Source organism: Bos grunniens, chromosome 22 (genome assembly GCF_055505025.1).
Source record: "Bos grunniens cultivar Pamir isolate PY7600 chromosome 22, Bosgru_T2T1.0, whole genome shotgun sequence".
NCBI lineage: Eukaryota > Metazoa > Chordata > Mammalia > Artiodactyla > Bovidae > Bos > Bos grunniens.
This window is the reverse complement of record NC_141186.1, coordinates 50,335,066-50,350,867: the sequence shown is the minus strand read 5'-3', so window position 1 is coordinate 50,350,867 and position 15,802 is coordinate 50,335,066. Positions and strand designations below refer to the sequence as shown.

The 15,802-nt window shown below is 58.6% G+C and overlaps 1 protein-coding gene across 4 annotated transcripts in view; it reads right to left on the bottom strand.

The window, feature by feature from the left end:
* CACNA2D2 (calcium voltage-gated channel auxiliary subunit alpha2delta 2) overlaps positions 1 to 15,802 on the bottom strand; it is a 140,366-nt gene that overhangs the window by 22,091 nt on the left and 102,473 nt on the right. For all 4 annotated transcript variants that reach the window (XM_086367876.1, XM_086367874.1, XM_086367877.1 and 1 more), the window contains exons 4-6: positions 11,115 to 11,174; positions 3,666 to 3,710; positions 38 to 179 (exon numbers count right to left, since the gene is read on the bottom strand). In XM_086367876.1, the coding sequence (XP_086224002.1) occupies positions 38 to 179; positions 3,666 to 3,710; positions 11,115 to 11,174 (247 nt within the window). The remainder of the gene's footprint in view (positions 1 to 37; positions 180 to 3,665; positions 3,711 to 11,114; positions 11,175 to 15,802) is intronic.

The following is a 15,802-nucleotide window of genomic DNA, read 5'->3' as shown; positions in this document are numbered from 1 at the left end:
GTGGGGAGGGCTGCTCCCGATCACGCTGCGCACTCACAGCCTTTGTAGATGTCCGTGGGGATCTGCACGGCTGTGTATGAATAGTTGACCTTGTTCTTGAAGTTTGAGTCCTCAACGAAGTCCAGCCGGAGGGTGCTGGCCTTGGACCCCCTTTCCACATCCTCACTCTCAGGGTCGTCCTGCAGAGAGGACCCCCCCAACCCGGACAACCATGGTAGTGTCAGGGCTGGGAAATGGTGGAGTGGGGTTGGACAGAACTGCAGACAGAGGGGCCAGAATCTGGCAGGTGGGGCATCTTGGAATCAGAGACTACTGCACTCAGAGACAAAGAGAGATGGAGAGACACCCGGACAGTGGGACATGGGGTATAGATCCTTTGCCCGGAAGGCCTGTGACTCCCACCTGCCCCACACATCCCACCCCACCATCGCCGCATTTGCTAAATCTGAATTCCAAAACCAAAAGCAAACCAAGCGCTTCCCCTCATCCCTGAACATCAATGATCTGCAAGCACTTCCCCTCATCCTTGAAAACCAATGATCAGCAAAGGAGGCAAATCTTGGAGGCAGAGAGGGAAAGTGGGCTACAGACACCCCCACCCCCGGCTTCCAAGGACTTGCTCTGTGTAATCACGGAGGCGGCCTCAGGACCCCCTCCCAGGAGCTTTGAGAGTTCACCCTGCAACTTGGCCCCACCCATCCCCTGCCTGAAATTCCTTTGGCACCAGGGAGAGGGCCCTAGCTCCACCTGCGGGGGAGGGGGCAGCACCCCCTGCAGTGGGGTGGCTCCAGGGGCTGAGCTAGAGTTGGGGGAGTCCTGGGGAGAGAGCTGGGCTCAGGCAGGGGTAGCATGGAGGCCCTGTAACCTCCAGAAGGAGGGGTGTGCAGGCGCCTGCTAGCAGCAGGACTAGCAAGGCCCCCGTTGACTTTCTAAAATGAGCTGCCGCCGTCTGACAGGTGCCAATTACGGCATCTCTCTGCCGGGCAGGCTGGGCATGCGCCGTGTGCCCCCGCCCACCACAGGCTGGTGGGAGTGGGTCTGTGACTACAGTGTTGATGCCGCAGCCGAGGGGGAGGGCGGTGGTGGGCAGGCATGGGTGCAGGTGTGCAAGGGGGAAGGGAAGATGGAAGTAGAGAGTGAAGGGGAAGACGGGGAAAGCCAGATGGGGAGGCAAGGGGAGATGAGTGAGACCCAGGCAAGGTGCGGGGCAGAGCTGGGGAGCTCTGTGACCTGGAGAGAGGGAGCGCAAGCAGCTGAATCAGACACAGGTTCCCGCAATGCCCCTCAGCAACCCCCCAACCCCACGCCGCCCGTGACCACCCCCAGCACCAGGCTGAGCTCGCTTGGTCTCCCGGGTGGATCTCACGTGATGGCCAACCCCACCGCTTGTTCGCTTGCTCGCTGGGTCCTGGGCACGCCCCTCATGTTCCCCACCTGGCCAGCTGTGCCCTCCCCACCCGGGGAGGGCTGTGGGTCCACCCTCAGGTCTGGGGAATGAATTACTGCCTGGATGCAGGCTGGCCGGAAGGGCCTCCTGCACAAACACCCTTTTCATCTCTTCAAGAGTGGATTCTATATGGCAAAACCCAAGCCATCTGCTGTCTTCCCATTGCCCCTTACCCAGGGTGCCACCCCGCTGCCCACTGCAGCACACCCTAGGGGAGACCCTCAGAAGCCGGGGCAGAGGCAACTGCTGAGCATGGAGGCCAGAGCCGGGGAGCTGAGGCGTGAGCAACTCACATTCTGCTGGGAGGAGGGGGAGCGCGGGAGAAAAAAGCCCCTGAAATGTCAGCGGCAGATGAAGGGCGCTGGAAAATTTAATCTCCCAACTTTCCCAACTAATGTGACATTTGGATTCTGTTCTGATAAGCTATCAGCTGGCGAACTTTTTCCTTCCTTCTTTCCCCCCTACCCCCACCTTCTGGCTGGTAATTTAAAAGTAAATGGTCTAGAAAGATCTCTAACTGTACCTCTGGCAAAGATTAAAAAAACAAAACAACAAAACAGGCAGGAGAGTTGGGGAATGTGTGCGTGCTGATATTTATACCGGGGCTGGGAGGGCTGGGATTTTTCCCTAACTGACCCTGGCCCAGTCCCGCCCTGGGGTGAATCCCCCTCCCGGGGAAATCCCTAGTCTCCTCTCCCCCCAGAAGATGTCCAAGGGGCTGGGGGCAGGGGGTCAGCGATACAGAGGTAGGGGTTGGGGGCTGCAGGGAACAGGGAATCCAGGGAGGAGGTCGGGCACCAGAGGCCCAGGAGCCGCTCAGTGCTGCCCCCACGCCCAGGGGCTTTTGTATGGTGGGCAACCGCAGTATACTGGTTTATATTTAATGCACTGATTGCTAAAATTACAGCCCGCTGCTGAGGGGGGTAAGGAATTAGATTCAGGGTCTAATTAAAGGTTTGTTCTTCATTTGAATTTCAGATTCCAGCTATAATTTTAGCAACTTCTCTGGGAGCCACGGAGGCTCAGCCAAGGGGAAGCACACCTGCTCTAGCCCACCCACCCTGCCTTCTCGGGCCCCCTGCCCGCCTGCCCTCCTGAAGGCTCAGCGAGGTTGGCCTGGCATCCACAGACCCTCTGCAGGAATCCCTTCCTGCCTCCCCACCCCTTGGTGCTATCAGATACATCCTGGGGGCTCCCAGGCACCCCCCGGGGCTGACAGGCCCGGAGTGGGAGTCTAGACGTGGGGTCTCCTGCACCAGCCAGCACAGGTGACCCCGGAGACTGAGTTGTGACACTTTCGTTTACAGAGGAGATAGTGGGGTTCAACTGCTTTTGCCTCAAGGCAGGCAGATGAATTTGGGCCTAGACAGGTTCACCAAACAGTCTGTGCCATGTGCCTGCACCCTCAGACACTCTGGTCTCCTCTGTAGGCTCCCTCACACTTCAAATGGTCACACATCTTTCATGTGAGTCCTCTGGTGACAGGGACCTCTCTCTGTTGCAGGGTTGCCCAAGCAGATGTGAACAGTCAGGGAGGTGGAGGTTGAAGAGCCATGGAGCTCCAGGCTCTCTGGCCAGTCCCAGGGCCACCACTTTAGAGGTGGTGACCCCTGAGGAGCCAGAGCCCTCTCCTTCATCTGAAGAACAGGCTGCAGACTGCCTCGAAGGTGGGGGTGGGGTGGGGTGAGATGACTTAGCCCAGGGCCAGCACTGATGGTGGGGCCTGGCTGTGTGGTGGTCCGCACACTGAAGCCACGGTCCCCTCACCACAGCAAAGGGACCTACACTGACCTGAAACACATCAGCACCCCGGCCCTGCCTGCCGCACCTCCAGGAAGCCCTCCCCACCTGCTCCCTCTCTCCCCTGTTCTCCCAGCACGCAGCAGCCCTCTGCCCTCCCGACAAGGCACCTGATCTGACTGAGGGGAGAAGGTCCGTGGGCCTCACCATCCTGCCCAGGGACGGGCTGGGCCCTCCCCACACTGTGCAGTGAAGCTGTGCCCCTTGGTGCTGCAGAGACACAGCCTGGAGGGGTCAGGATCTCTAGGGAGTGGTGGGAGGTGTAGGGTGGGGGGCTGTGGGACCACAGCCCTGCAAGGCCACACTCAGAATGCTGAGTCCTAACACTCTTCTTCCAGCCCAGGCTACAGGTCTCAGAGGAGGGGGGCGTGGCTCTGGAAGCTCCCTACCTCCCCTCAGCAAGGGTGGGGGCACTCACCAGCTCAGCATCGGCTTTGGCGTCATAGTACACAATGTCTTCCTCCTGGTGGGAGAGAGAGGCCTCAACAGTCATGGTCTCCTGAGATGCAGCCAGGATCCCCCGCTCTGAGGCCTGGCTGGAATGGCCCCCTTAGATTTCCTCGGGGGTGGGGCAGACACCACCCTCTCTTCCATCCAGAGCTGCCATCCAGGGAGGGCTGAATGAGTCAGGCTGCGGAGGCCTGACCCCCACCCCAGCCAGACCATCCTCAGGGGCCCTCACAGGCACCAGGAGGATGTGGTACCGCGGGGTTGGGGTGGGATCCCCCAGGGCTCCCTGAGTCCAGGACCAGGGTCTCTGCCTTGCAGCCCTGCCCGGAGGTAGGCTGACAGCCAGCCTGTCCGCGGAGACTCTGGCTGAGGCAGTAACCAAGGGGGAAGTGGGGAAGACGGAAAAATAGAGCGAGACTGGGACAGAGTGAAATAATGACTCGACACCGCATCTTCCAATTTCTTCTATTAAAAAGCCTGCTCATTACGGGCATGTACTTATTAATTATCTGTGATTTGTTGTGAAATGCAAGGGGGTTTACACAACAGGAGCAGGAGAAAACAAAGCCCGGCCCCCGCGCCTGCCTCCCGGCCTTGCCTGCCTTTGCTAGCGCCGCCCGTCCTGGCCTGGCCCTCCTGCCCGCTGCCGGGGTTCTCGGCCATCTGCACGTCATAATCACCGGCCACCCCGGGGACCCGTAACACAAACGGGCTAATTTCATGTTTAATGATCTTTAATCAGAACTGAGCACAGCTGACAGAGGCCGCCAGAAGGTGAATCTGGTGCCATCAGGTGCCACCGCTCAGGATGGGCCGCCCCACCCCTGCCTCGATGGCCCTAGGGCACGGCTCGAGCTAGGGCCACGGTCTGAGCCGCCCTCCCCTGGCGTTCCTCGGCAGGAACCTGCAGCATGGCCCTAGTGGGCCCTTGCTTGCCAGGGAGCCTGTTTCTTTGTGGTCTGCAAGTGGGAATGATGACCAAGTCTGCTCCCAAAGGTCTGGCTGTAAAACACCGAGCCAGCGCTTACTCCATAATGGGCTACCCCTTGCCCGGGCCTGGCTGGGTCCCATGTGCTGCGTGACATCAGGCTATGGTATTCTCTCTCTGGGCTCAGGTTCCTTGGGCTTCAGGGAGGAGCTTAGCCTTGGTGACTGTCCAGGTGCTGGGTGTGAGGCTTGAGATGGTTGGTACCCAGGCTTGTATGAGTTGTTTCCTATCAGAGGTCTGGGGATGCCGGGCACTGGCTGGACCTATGGGCATAGTGTGAACATTCTGGAACATAGACTACACACCTGGCACCGCCCTTGGGTAAGACCACAACCTCCTAATGACTGAAAGACTGAAGTTTCAGTCCTGTGAGGCATCTGCTGTGTCTATCAGGGCCTCACACACACTGCAGTATAGGATTCTCCCAACAGCCCCATGACTCCATTACACAGAAGAGGACACTAAGTCAGGGAGGGAAAAGGAGTCGCACCCTGGCTCCATCCTGCCTTCTCAACTCATCTCCAACCCCTCCCGCACCTGCCCACCCACCAGTCCAGGGAGACTGGAGCTCAGGTAGGCCCAGGGTAGGGGCAAGGGCTGGGGCCCAGGCTCCAGGGTGCTCGGCCTTTCCCTGGGCCCGGCTCTGACCGAAGCGCGTAATGAAAGCTGACATTACATCAAACACAATAAGGAGTTTCGGTTGATGAAGATCATTCCTGAACACACAAACCCATTAAACCGAGGGGAAAAATATCAATTCAACACACTCGCTGGCGAAAAGAAAATGTGATTTGTTATCTAAAAGGGGGTTATAAACAGGGCTCGGATGCTCTTTCCCTCCGTAATGAAAACAGGCAGGCACAGTGGGAGGACTGCAGATTAGAACATGTGGCTTCGCTCACCAACTTTTTAGGCAAACCTTCTGCAAGGACAGGAAAGGGCATGGGTGGGGGTTGGTGGCTCTAGGCCTCCAGAGTGACCCTTGCAGGGACCCTCCTCTGGGATCCCCTCACAGGCCGGGCCTGGGTCCTGCCTGACCTGGGACGGTCCCTGGGATTCTGGCGTTCACTTGGGCCATCCCTGCAACTGCTCCAATGGCTCCCTTTGTCTCTCTGTCCGGTCTCAGTGCAGGATGAGATGCTGGTGGCATCAGTGACACGGGGGGAATGTGTCACACAGAAGGATTCTAGCCCCCCTCCAGACTGCCTGTGAGGCTCAGGAATCTGTATGCAGTGTTTGTCCCTCTGGAGAAGGAAATGGAAACCCATTCCAGTATTCCTACCTGGAGAATTCCACGGACAAAGAGGAGCCTGGCAGACTACAGTCCATGGGGTCTCAAAGAGTCAGACACGACTGAGTGACTAATACAACACTTTGTCCCCCAGGGGCTTGGATACACGTTGGCAGGACTCCTCCCTACCTCTCCCACCTTGAGAGGGCCAGCCCATGCCCCTTCCTTGGTAGAGAGTGGCATTAGCTTTGGATGGTGGCAGGCAAGGTCACATGTGTGAAAATACATTGTAAACCCAGCTGCGGTCACTATGTCTGATGTGATGTGGAAGTGGGGATGTGGCGGGACAGGGTCATTAGGGTCGGTGGGAGGGTCCCTGGAAAGCCTCTGTGTCTGCTTAGGCTTGCAGGTGCCCCCACCTCTGATACACAACAAGGAGGTGGTACCACCTGGTGACTACATGCAGGGGCCCTGGCAAAGGGTCCTGGCCTCCTGGCCGGGCCCGGACATGTGAGCTCTGGGATCCTGAACAGTGAGTGGGGACTGAGGCTGAAGCCTTACAAGTCTCTGTGGCCCCATGAGGACTCCTTGGGGTCACCTCCATCTCACTGATAAGGCAAGGGTGCCTGTTAAACCTTTCAGCCTCCATGAGGCTCCACCTTGGTTTTCCACTTGTAAAGTAAGAATGATGATGCTAAGAGGACAGGGAGCGAGGCCTCTCCAGAGGTTTGGGCTAACTCGACCCAGGAGTGGGCTCCCTTGTGCTGACAACTCCACAGCCCCAGGAAGGGCCTGAATATGGAAGAAACCCCCTGGCTGGGGTGAGACATGTGTCCTTAATGTCCAGGGTTGACACCTCTGACAGTCCCTCCATTACTGGCTATTTTAGGGGCCATTCTGCTCAAACCGGGCAGAGAGTGGGGGATCACCCATCTGAATTCACACACATCTCCCCGCAGGTGGATTTCTGTGCATACACGACACGTGAGAGGCGGGGTTGGGGGCCCACACAGCTCTTGTATACACACAACACACACGCTCTCCAAGAGAGAGCATGAGGGATGCTGGCCGGCGGGCAGAGGGCGAGGAAGTGAGGGTGGGGTGTGCACGGGGAATAGCAGTTGACACCTATGTTTGGCGCCGTGGAAGGCGGCTGCCGTGGCTGGGTCGGACCCGACTGCCGCTTGCTCGCCCGGCTCCCACATAGGACCCAGGCCAGCTCCCCGGCTGCACCAGTGAGGACGCTTGGCCTTCCTGCCCTGGCTCACGGCCAGCTCAGCTCAGCCAAGTGGACTGTTTTCCGAGAGAGCCGTCTGTCGCCGGCTTGGCAGAGAGGCAGGCAGCAGGCCCGATGGCTGGGGCAGACCTCAGGCCGGGGAGCCACCTGTCCTGTCCAGCCGGCTCCTTGGCCTGGCCCAGCCTTCACAGCCTTCCCTTCGAGTACCCAGGCAGTGCCGCCTCTCCCATCAGACTCTCCAGAGAAGGGCTGCGTCTCTCCCATCAGACTCCCCAGGGCAGGGCCGCTTCCCCCATCACACTTCCAAGGGGAGGGATTTGTCTCCTGCAGGCCTTGGGGCTGGCACTGAGGCCCTGGGACCATGGCCTCTCCTGCCCCCACTGACCCATGCCCTGGCCCGGCTCCTCCCTGGTGACCGTTTAGATGGAGGATAACGCTGGCACAGTGAGGCCCTGGCACCAGGCACGGTGTCCGCCAGGCGGGCCATCTCCATCTACCCTAAGTGTTATGTGCACCAAAGCACCTGCTGCCTGTCTGCAGGGGCCGTGGGAGGGGCCGCCTGCTAACAAGGGCCCCGGTGTCCAAGGCTGCGGCCAGGGCTGTGGCTACAGGTTCTCTATCCCTGCTGCGGCCAGGAGTGCGGGGTCATGACCTGAGACCAGGGAGAGGAACACGGGGGGCACTTCCCTTCCAGATGTTCTCTTGTCCCAGCTTTGACTTTGCAGACTGCAGGATCCTGCAAGTCCGTGGGCTGGTGTCAATGGTGTGAGTGTGTGTGTGCCTGTGTGTGAGTGGGAGGGGGTACACCACTGTCTGTTTCTCAGAGGTCTGCACGCAGACTTGCTGGGTGCCATTGACACAGGCAGGGCCACAGCCTACTGACCATGCAGTGGAGTCCAGTGTGGCTCCACAGGTCAAGGGTTTCCTCTGTGCCCAGAACTGCCGAGTGCCATCCTACCCCACTCAGAGGTAAGAAGCCCGAGGCTCTGGTCACTCTGTCCACAGGGCACCTGGTTGGACATAGGGACAGGTGATGGGCAGCACTGAATCAGGCTCAGTTGCCTCTGGCCAACAGGAGCCGTGAGCAGGGCAGACAGATGAGCCCACGGGGCCACTGGCCTGGGGGAGCTGCACTGGGAGCCATCTGTGATGGGGGCACCAAAGGCGGTTGCTGTGGGCAGTGGGGGCTAACCCTAGAGCTGTGGCCAGAAAGATGAGCTCTGGGGAGTTAACTGGAGTGGGAGGTGCCACCCTTCTGAAGGAGGTAAGGACCTTCCTGGGAGGAGGCCTGGCTCGTGTAAAGGGCCCGAGTTTGCCACCGGGGCCATGGCACAGGCTGCGAGCACTCCTGAGTGCTGGGGAGGAATATGGGTCCTTCCTTAGCTGTCACCTCCTGAAAGTTTTGGGAAGGGCACAGTTTCAAGGGTGGGTGGTGTGCCTACAAGGGACAAAAATCCATCCTTTAAGCAGTCTCAAGTTCCCACGTCCCCGTGGCATGGACAGTTCCCACCCTGGCAGTTCTGCCTGGCAGCCCAGGCAGGGCTGGCTAGCCTAGTGGCTAATGGGCCCAGCATTAGGGCTGATGCCTTTCTGCCTGGAAGCTGGGCAGCTTGCCGCTTCTGGGGAGGAGAATGGCCCTGACGGTGCAGCTGGAAAGGAGGCGGCACCTACAGCACCACCCTCCCCTGCCTGTGGGACACACAGGGAGACTGATGGCCTGGTGGGGGTGAGCGACAAACATCAGGCAAACAAGGCTGGGCCCAACTGGCCCTGTGGTCACACCCCTAGCTGGGGGCATCTCAGGTCAGGACAGGGACCAGCAGAGCCCTCTTCCACCTCAGGACAGGAACACCCAGAGCCCATGGGCCAGGATGGGCAGAGGTGCACCCACACCATCACCAACTTGCACCTCATGACCTGACATGTGGACCCTTTCACACATCACACCTGGGCTGACAGCCCCTAGTTCTAGCCGGGCCTTTGTCAAATGGGGAAACTAAAGCTCAGAGAAGGGCGAGCTCTTGCTGGGTGACTGTGCCCAGTGTGTGGGGAATGGGTCCTCAAAAGCACCTGTCTCAGAACCTGGACACCCCTGAGACCCGGGCTCTGCTTCCCAGTAGGCCCCTGGGGTGCCCTCTTTGGCCTGGGATAAGCTGTTCCTGTCTCGGATTGACTGAAAATGAGGAGTCAGGGGTCAGAGGTCCACTAAGATGACCCTTGAGTTTTCTGCAGAGTCAGGAAGAGAAGATGGGTTTGGGGCTGAGGCAGCCCTCTCCTCTTCTGGTTCCGGGCCTGGACTAGGAGGGAGAGAAAGCCAGGCTGAGGGCTTCCAGTCCCTGATTCCCCAATTCCTTCACCCTGCTCTGTGCCTGCTCTTCAAGCCTGTCCTGGGCCGGGAGGGGAGGGAGTAGATACGTCATAAACAAAGGAGTGGACAGAGCAGGAGCCAAGGGTTCTGGAGGCCCAGCAGGTGGAGGGGCTGATGTGCTGGTAGCCAGAACAGCCTCACTGGGAAGACGCAAGACAAGCTGGGCTTCCGGGAGGAACAGAGTGGGTAGAGAGATCAGGAACGGGGCTGGAGTTAGGTGTTGGGTGTAGCTGGAGCACAGGAGGAGGGGAGAGAGGAGGCAGGTTGATGAGAGAGGCAGGGACAGCCAGATCCTGGGGCTTTGGGTGCAGGCTCAGGCTGGGCCTTGTTGGGAGTCACCAGGGTGCTGTTATTTGAAGGCGGGGGCAGGTACAAGTGCCCAGGGAGTGCAAAGTGACTGCTGTTGTATGTATTTCTGATTAAGAGGCTAAGGAGGCATGGTGGCCCAGGGTTGGGTTTGTAGTGCTGAAATGGGAAGCAAGGAAAAGGCCAGCCCCCAGCTCCCAGGGAGGGAGGAGGGGTCTAGGAAATCACTAGTTGATTTACGTGTTCACTATAGACAATCATCTGTTAGTTACCTCCAACCCCATGTGAGCTCCTTGAGGGTAGCACCCAGTATCCACCAGGGAGCAAAGGAGGAGTGCTATGGTGGGGGTTCAGGGTGACCTGGGGGATGGGGACTGGGAGAAGGAACCGGTTTACAGGGTCTACATCACAGACATGAGCCCCCCTGGCATCTGACAGGCTGGCTGTGACTCTGCCTCCAACAGGTAACCTCAGGTAGGTCAGCCACTCTGCGCCTCAGGGTCCTCGTCAGTGAAGCAGGAATAACAGTCCCTCCCACCTCCTAGAGGCACTGGGCTCAGAGCTGGAGTGAGTCAGGGCCTCTCCCACCCCCTATCGGCCCCTGGGTTCCAGGGGCCAGCTCTCAGTGCCTCTCCCTGCATTGAGCACAGAGACCACTGGGAAGCGTGGCCACAGTCCCGAGTGGCTGTGGAGGACACAGCGAGCCCTGCCAACTTCTCTGGTCCCCAGAAGCTCGGTCAGCCTTGGCATGGGGGGTTTTCCTGAATCTGGGAGGAACCCTGCCTCGGTCTCTCTTCGGATTTACTGTGATCCTGACACAAAAGGTGTCTCCAGCCCACCCCAAATCAAACACGCTGCCTGGATATGTGAGGCTGGGGGTCAGTGAGGCGCTCCTCCCCTTCCCCACATTCCGGACACTCTGTCCTCAAGCAGAGTCCTGCTCCCAGCATCTCCTGCCTCCACTTACTCTGGGCTCTGCTGGTGAAAGGAGAGGATTTCCTGGCTATGACAGCCTGGTCCCCGATCCCAGCCTGGGGGCCTTCTGGAAGGGAAGTCTGGGAAGGGGATAGGGTCCTTCTCCCTCAGCAGCTCTCCCACGACAGTGTATTCGTGAACCTCAAATGCTTGCTGAATGCTGGGCAAGGGTTCCTGGCTCCACACCATGGACCCCTTGGTGCCCCGCCAGTGGGTGAGTGCAGCCTCCCCTCCCTCCTCCCCTGCACTCACATCCACCCTTGCTGGGGGTGGACAGGTCCCAGGGCCTGCGGAGACCACTGCAGTTCTTACCTTGATGTTGTCCTGCCAGCGGTGAGCTTTCTGGAAGGTCTCTGCAGCATCAGCCAATCTCTGAGGGACAGAGCACAGGACGGTCAGAGACTGAGGGAGGTCTGTTTCCAGCCTAGAGGCTTCTCCGTCCCCAGCAGTCCCTGGGACCAGGGTGGCTCAGGGGTTCCCTGGACATCCTGCCAGACCCCTCAGGGATTCCTTAGCACCACACATTCTCCAGCTTGCCTTGTGGGCCCTTCCCCCACCCACAGGAAAGGTGAAGCCTGTACAGAGTGACCCGAGTGGCATCTCCACGGGACTCCCCGGACTTCAGCTCAGTCACATTTCCAGCCCACAGGATGGCAGGGGGATCCCCAAGATGATTGAGGACCTAGGCCCTGCAGCCAAACTCACTGACACTCTCGACTCGCTACAAACCAGCATCACCCCAGCGCCAAGAGGAAGGCCCTCCCAGTCCAGGATGAAACGCCACGAGAGACAGAGTGCCTTGCTGATGCACCTTTGCTCCTGGTTGCTCGGGACCCAGTAGGAGGTGCCCACGGCCCACCCCTGCCCACCCAGACCCACCACCATTGTCCTTGTCCTGGCTTCCCAAGCCCCCTCCCAGCAGCGATCTCCAAGCCTTCTGTCCACACAAGCCTGGGGCATCATTCGGCGCTGATTGCTGTGGCCTCCTCTACTGAGGCCCCTGTGCCTCTGAGCACAGCTGTCTGTGTATCCTGCACTTTGCTACCCAGTACGCCTGGCGCCAGACAGTGCTGATGTGCAGAGACATGGCAGAGCCAGCCCTGCCTTCCACAGTCCAGAAGGGGAAACAGACACATCACCAGGCAGAACAAAGAGGGCAGGAGTAGCTGAGGTGCTTCGGGGCAGCTCAGAGCTGTGGGAACTTAGGACATCAGGGAGGGCTTCCTGGAGGAGGCACAGAAACCCTTTGGCTACCCTCTGGGCCTGAATCCTCACTGCCCAGAGATTCTTATTTTGTGGATTCCGTGGATCCTGCCCCTTTACGAAGTCCTGATGCTGGGAAAGATTGAAGGCAGGAGGAGAAGGGGACAACAGAGGACGAGATGGTTGGATGGCATCACCAACTCAAAGGACATGAGTTTGAGTAAACTCCAGGAGTTGGTGATGGACAGGAAGGCTTGGCGTGCTGCAGTCCATGGGGTCACAACGAGTCGGACATGACTGAGCGACTGAACTGAGGCTTCTGAGGACAGAACTGAGCCTGGCCCTTTAGGGCCTCCCACGGAACTGAGTGAAGTTTTATTAATGGTAATGATGACTCACCCTGAACTGGTCACCTGCTGCATCCAGGCTTGACCACCACCACCCCCAAGCCAGCAACACATCAGGTGTACCTGTCACCATCCACAGCATGCTTGATGTGTCCCCGGTTGAGGACGCCCAGGCACAGAGATGGTGAGCAGTCTGCCTGAGGTCACGGAGGGACCCTGGGTTGGGCTGGGCCTTCACCGTTGAGTTTGCCTTGTGCAGCCCATGACCAAGGTCCGAGGGCACGCTCTACAGGGTCCACCATGCCCGGGGAGGAACAGAGCGGCTCATGGTTGGGGAGAGGCTCTGATCCCCAGTGTCCTCTCCACTTGACCCCATGAGTGATGCAGTAGGGTCCTGCCCCCTGGCCCCTTGGTATTCAAGACAAACACTCCCATCCCTTAGTCCAGGCCTGATGGCTTGTGGGCCCCAGAGGGGAGATTCTAAAATAAAGCCTGGCAGCTGCACACCAGGGGAAATGAAAGACCAGCTTTTCCTCCCCTCCAGCGTGGTGGAGCCTGGTGGGATCCTTACAGAGCTGCAGCCTCCACCCTCTGGGCAGGATGTCACCTCTGGCTGTTAGAAAGGCTGCCCAAAGCTATCCCCTGCTCCCGCTGGGCCTGACTTCCCCTCCTCCTCTGGCCAAGAGCACTGAATACTGGGAAGGCTGTGAGGCTGGGGGACATGGGGCAGGGTGGGAAGTCCCTTTCAGAGTCAAACGTCTTCAGTTCACATCGCAACAGCCTCCTGCCACCCCACCTGTCTTTTTTGTAGCTTCTGTCCTCTGCCCACCTGTTACTGCCATACTTGCTTGGCTGGGCCCCACCCCACCTTAATCCAGCTTCAGGAACCATAGGCCTCTCTTCTCCCAGATGGCTCCTGGATCCTGCCTCCAGTCCTGGCCCCTTCTGAATGCCTAGGTACCTTTCTGGGGGTAATCCTCAGGCCCACTGGAGCATATAACACCCCCTCTTGGAATGAGCCCAACCTCCTTGTGACTATTACCCCTACATCTCACTCTTAATGCAACTCTTGGGACTTCCTTGGTGGTCCAGTGGTTAAGAATCCAACTTCAAAGCAGGCGACGTGGGTTTGATCCCTGGTCAGGAAATTAAGATCACACATATTGCGAGGGAACTAAGCCCGTGTGCCGTAACAAAGACCAAGCACAGCCATTAAAAAAAAAAAAAAAAAAAAGTTTAACTGTTACTCTAACCACCTTACTGATCATCCCCAGCCCAGACTCTTGTGTCCTCTCTTGCCCTTCACTATCTTTCTCCACATGACACCTGGAGCTTTTGAAATGTGGGTCTGGGGGTGCATCACAGTCCTGCTTCTCCACAAACCCTTAAACCTTTGGCAGTTACCCGTAGCTCTGCACAGAAAAGGCAAAGCTTTTTTGAGACCCCAGGAGCTCCCCTGCACTCAGCCTCTGCTCCTCCCTTTCCATTTGGGGGCATCCTCTAAGCCTAAACCACAAGCACCCCCACCCAACGCCAAGGCCCTGATAGTCCCTGATTCACAGCTGGCAGCGCCGTTCCGCAGAGGACATACTGTGTGACACACGGGCTTAACAACATTGTCACTCCTGTTAACCGAGCACTGACCCTGCATACCCACCACCGGGGCCTGGATAGGAGTGTCTGAGCCCCAGGAGCATTCCCTGGGGCCACACCTCAAGGGGCGAGCCTCGGGCAGTCACTGCACACCCTCTTTCCTTGCCTGGTGACCTACCACTTTCCCAGGGACGCCAGACCCTTCTCAGAATGGGCCTGGAGCCACTGCCATTTCATGGAGGATGAGACTAGAACACACGTGGGAACAACCAGATCAGGGCCCTTCCCACGGAAAAGCCACAAGGTTGATGGAGTTGCAAAGATCAAAGTGACACTAGTTGAAATCTCCAAACTGGGCCAAGCCCTTGAGGAACTTTTTCTTTGGCCCCTACTGCCCCCGCTGGGTGGAGGATGCCTGCTCCTTCACCCGCTGAGGGCTTAGGTCTGACCCTGGGAGTCATGGGCCTCAGGAATATGGGGACCGATGGCCCCTCGGGCTCTCTGGGCTAGCAGCCAGGGTGAGGGAGACCGGGGGCGGGGAGCCCCAGCCCCCAGCCTCCTTGAACTTATGGAATCCCATGGGCTCAAAGGCCCAGGTCAGCCCGCTGACTCGTGAATAACGGAGTTGCAGTAGCCACAGCGAAAGGATTACTTTTAATCCTCAGTAACGATCAAGCCATTATTATTTTTTCAGTGTTACAGATCAATCAGTCCATCCCCAGGCACTAGACGTGCGGAAACTGCTAAATACACTGGCCTGGTGGTGCGGGAGGAAGGGCTGAGGCAGTTGGATGGGGGTGGACGGGGCAGGCTGTGGAGGCTCGGGGTCCCTTGGGTCTCAGGGTGAGAGGGGAGAGGACAGGAGTTCGCACAAGGGGCCCCAGGATGGGACCCTGGAGCCTTGGGTTCAAATCCTGACTTCTTCCCCCAGCCCTCAATTTCCTGCCTATAGTATGTTAGAGGTAGTAACCTTACCCACTCAGAGGGCAGCTAGGTTCTTGGCAGCTCCCTTGCCCCAACCCCTGGAAGCTGCCCATAATGCCAAGTATGCTGGTGTCTCCCTCGCTGGCTCTAAGCATGTGCTCCCTCGCCCACCTCCGGGCCTCCCTGTTATCCCCTCTTTCTGTTTGGGATGTGCGCCACACCACCTTAGTCAGACTTATCAGACTGTCACCTCCTCACCTCTTTTGCAAGCCTCCTTTCGCCCTTGGCCAGTCCACGGGCTCCCCTCCCCTCTGCTGGGCACCCGTCTCCAGAGAGCCCACAGCACTCAGGCTTGCTCAGGACTTGCCAGGAGACAGCTCACAGCTCTGTCTTCACCTTGCCCTGAGGTTCATCCTCCTTGCACTTCCCTCCCACCTTCCCCTGGTCCCCCTGATGGCCTGGGGGAGGCAGGATGGGGAAGGACACTGAGGTCCAGAAGTAAAGGAGAATCTACAGAGACTCCCGGCAGGGCACGGGCAGCGGTGGGAACACCGTTCTGTCTGTCTCAGGGCTCCTGCCTGTCCGGGGGAGATGTGCTCCATTCCCACCCCTGACCCTGAATGCCTGCTCCCTGGGACTGGCTCCCTGCTTGGGTTCTGGGCTCTGCTCTCAGAGCAACCTGCGGTGTCTGGTGCTTCCGGTACCAGGCCCCTGCACCTCCTGCTCCTTCCTCTGCACTCCCGCCCAGATTCCTCCAGCCTGTTTCCTTTATTCATATTTGAGGCATCAGCTCAGACTCCATTCTCCTCCTAACCACTCCCTGATCCCTGCCAAGCTGCCATCTCTCCCCATCACGGAACTCAGAAAACCCTCTGCTCTTCCTCTTGAGCTCTGAGCTTGGTGGTGGCTATATCTGACAGCTGGCAAGTTCAC